We start from the raw sequence: 2,387 nt of genomic DNA on the forward strand, positions 1-2,387 counted from the left end.
AGTAGCAATTTGGGACACGTAGTCATTCCAGAGCCTAGTCGTGTCCGTGTGTCCTCTTTGCTACTTTGCTTTCGTGGTGCTGAGTTCATTGGTCTTGTAAGATTTGTAATCTTCTATTTTTGAAGTCGCTTGTATGTAACGAATCTTGTGCTTCTGAGTTGTCTTTTGACTTTCTGTTGTGATCCCTGTCATTCATGAGACTACCGAGTTTCTTTCTTAATAACTGGGTTCTTTTGTTCTCGTGAGGTAGCCTTTTTTCTTTCTTTCTTAGTCGTAGAGAGGGAGGAACCGGGACACCAACTCAAAGTGCAGTGACCCGTATACTTCATTGGAGAAGTGCTTACCGACTCCAAGGTCCGGTACCCCCAGGTGCAAAAACTCCTATACACCGTACTAATGGCGACCAGGAAGCTCCTACACTACTTCACCGACCACGAAGTCACGGTCATCACTTCATACCCACTCGGAGACATCGTCCGCAACTATGATGACGTGGGACGAATCTCCAAGTGGGCTCTTGAACTCATGGGCCACGACATCAGATATACCCCCCGCACCGCTATTAAGTCTCAGGCTCTCACGTATTTTGTCGCTGAATGGACGGAGGTCCAGCTACCAATCTCAGACGTCACCCACGAATATTGGACAATATACTTCGACGGGTCCGTAATGGCGCCCGGCTTGAGAGCTGGAGTGGTTCTGATCTCTCCGGATGGGAGTAGGCTCCGTTATGCCAGCCGCCTCCACTTCTCAGCTTCAAACAATGCCACGGAATATGAGGCCCTTATCAACGGACTTCGCATCGCCATCGAGCTCGGCACTACACGACTCTACGTCCGTGGCGACTCAGAACTAGTCGTTGATCAGGTCATGAAGGAGTCCTCCTGCAAAAGCCCCCTCATGGTGACACACTGCCAAGAGGTGCACAAGCTCGAGGACAAATTCCATGGGATTGAACTGCATCACATCCCTCGAAGGGACAACGATACCGCCAATTTCCTCGCAAAACTGACCGCCAGGCAAGATCTATCCCCGAGCAGGGTCTTCATCAACGACATCCACGAGCCATCCACTCACATCTTGGAAGGTCCAACCCGGACGCACCCCAACGTCTAGCCAGTGCTCGGGGGCTCTGACCCCAATGCCCAACCAGCGCCCAGGGGCTCCGATCCCAGTACCTCTACGCCACCTGCGAGCGTCGCCGTATTGGTGCTCAGTCAGACCGATTGGTGAGTACCGCTACTCGCCCACATCCTCGAAGAAGTTCTCCCGCCTGAAAGGACAAAGGCCCAACGAATCACTCGATGCGCCAAGACCTTCGTCGCACTCGGTGACGAGCTCTACAAACGGAGCCCATCAGGGGTACTCATGAAGTGTATCCTCACTAGCCAAGGGAGGGAACTCCTCCTCGAGGTTCATGCCTGCATTTGCGGGCATCATGTGGCCCCAAGGTTGCTGGTCGGAAAAGCCTTCCACCAAGGTTTTTACTGGCCCACCGCACTACGAGATGCAGAGGAAGTCGTTCGCAGGTGTGAGGGATGCTAGTTCTACGCCCGGCAAACCCATTTGCTGGCACAAGAGCTCCAAACCATCCCTATCACCTAGCCATTCGTGGTCTGGGGCCTCGACATGGTAGGACCCCTCAAAAAGGCCCTAGGCGGTTTCACTCACCTACTCGTAACGGTCGACAAATTCACCAAATGGATAGAGGCCAAACCCATCACCAACATTCGGTCAGAGGAGGTAGTCAAATTCTTCCTTAACATCATCTACCGATTTGGCGTTCCCAACTATATCATCACTGACCACGGGACTAACTTCACCGGAAAAATGTTCCTAAACTTTAGCGACGGATACGGCATCAGGATCGACTGGGCCTTGATTGGACATCCACGAACTAATGGTCAGGTCAAACATGCCAATGGCATGGTCCTCCAAGGACTTAAGTCACGCATCTTCGACCGACTCAACAAATACACTGGGCGATGGGTTGCTGAGGTCCCAGCGATCCTCTAGAGCCTAAGAATGACCCCAAACCGATCCACAGGATTCACACCCTTCTTCTAGGCCTATGGAGCTGAGGCAATGTTGCCCTCCGACCTCGGCCATGGTGCATCAAGAGTGAAGGCTTTCGACCACAACCGAGCCGCGGAGGCCCAACAAGACACAGTTGACCTACTCGAAGAGGCCTATGAAGCAACCATCATCCGCTCCGCTCGCTACCAACAAACCCTCCACAGGTACCACGAAAGGAAGATCAGAGGAAGGATTCTCGAAGTCGACGACCTCATACTCCGAAGGACCCAATCAACGAAGGAAAAACACAAGCTCTCTCCACCATGGGAAGGACCCTATACGGTAACCGAAGTAGTCTGACTTGTCACCTA

General features: G+C 52.5%; 1 protein-coding gene across 1 annotated transcript; it reads left to right on the top strand.

Moving 5' to 3' along the window:
• The first annotated feature begins 669 nt into the window (after positions 1-669).
• Positions 670-1,116, top strand: LOC136462887 (uncharacterized). The gene has a single exon (XM_066461930.1). It carries the CDS (start codon positions 670-672, stop codon positions 1,114-1,116), a length of 447 nt encoding a protein of 148 aa, XP_066318027.1.
• Positions 1,117-2,387: the final 1,271 nt, after the last annotated feature.

This window comes from Miscanthus floridulus, chromosome 1, assembly GCF_019320115.1.
Source record: "Miscanthus floridulus cultivar M001 chromosome 1, ASM1932011v1, whole genome shotgun sequence".
Taxonomy (NCBI): domain Eukaryota; kingdom Viridiplantae; phylum Streptophyta; class Magnoliopsida; order Poales; family Poaceae; genus Miscanthus; species Miscanthus floridulus.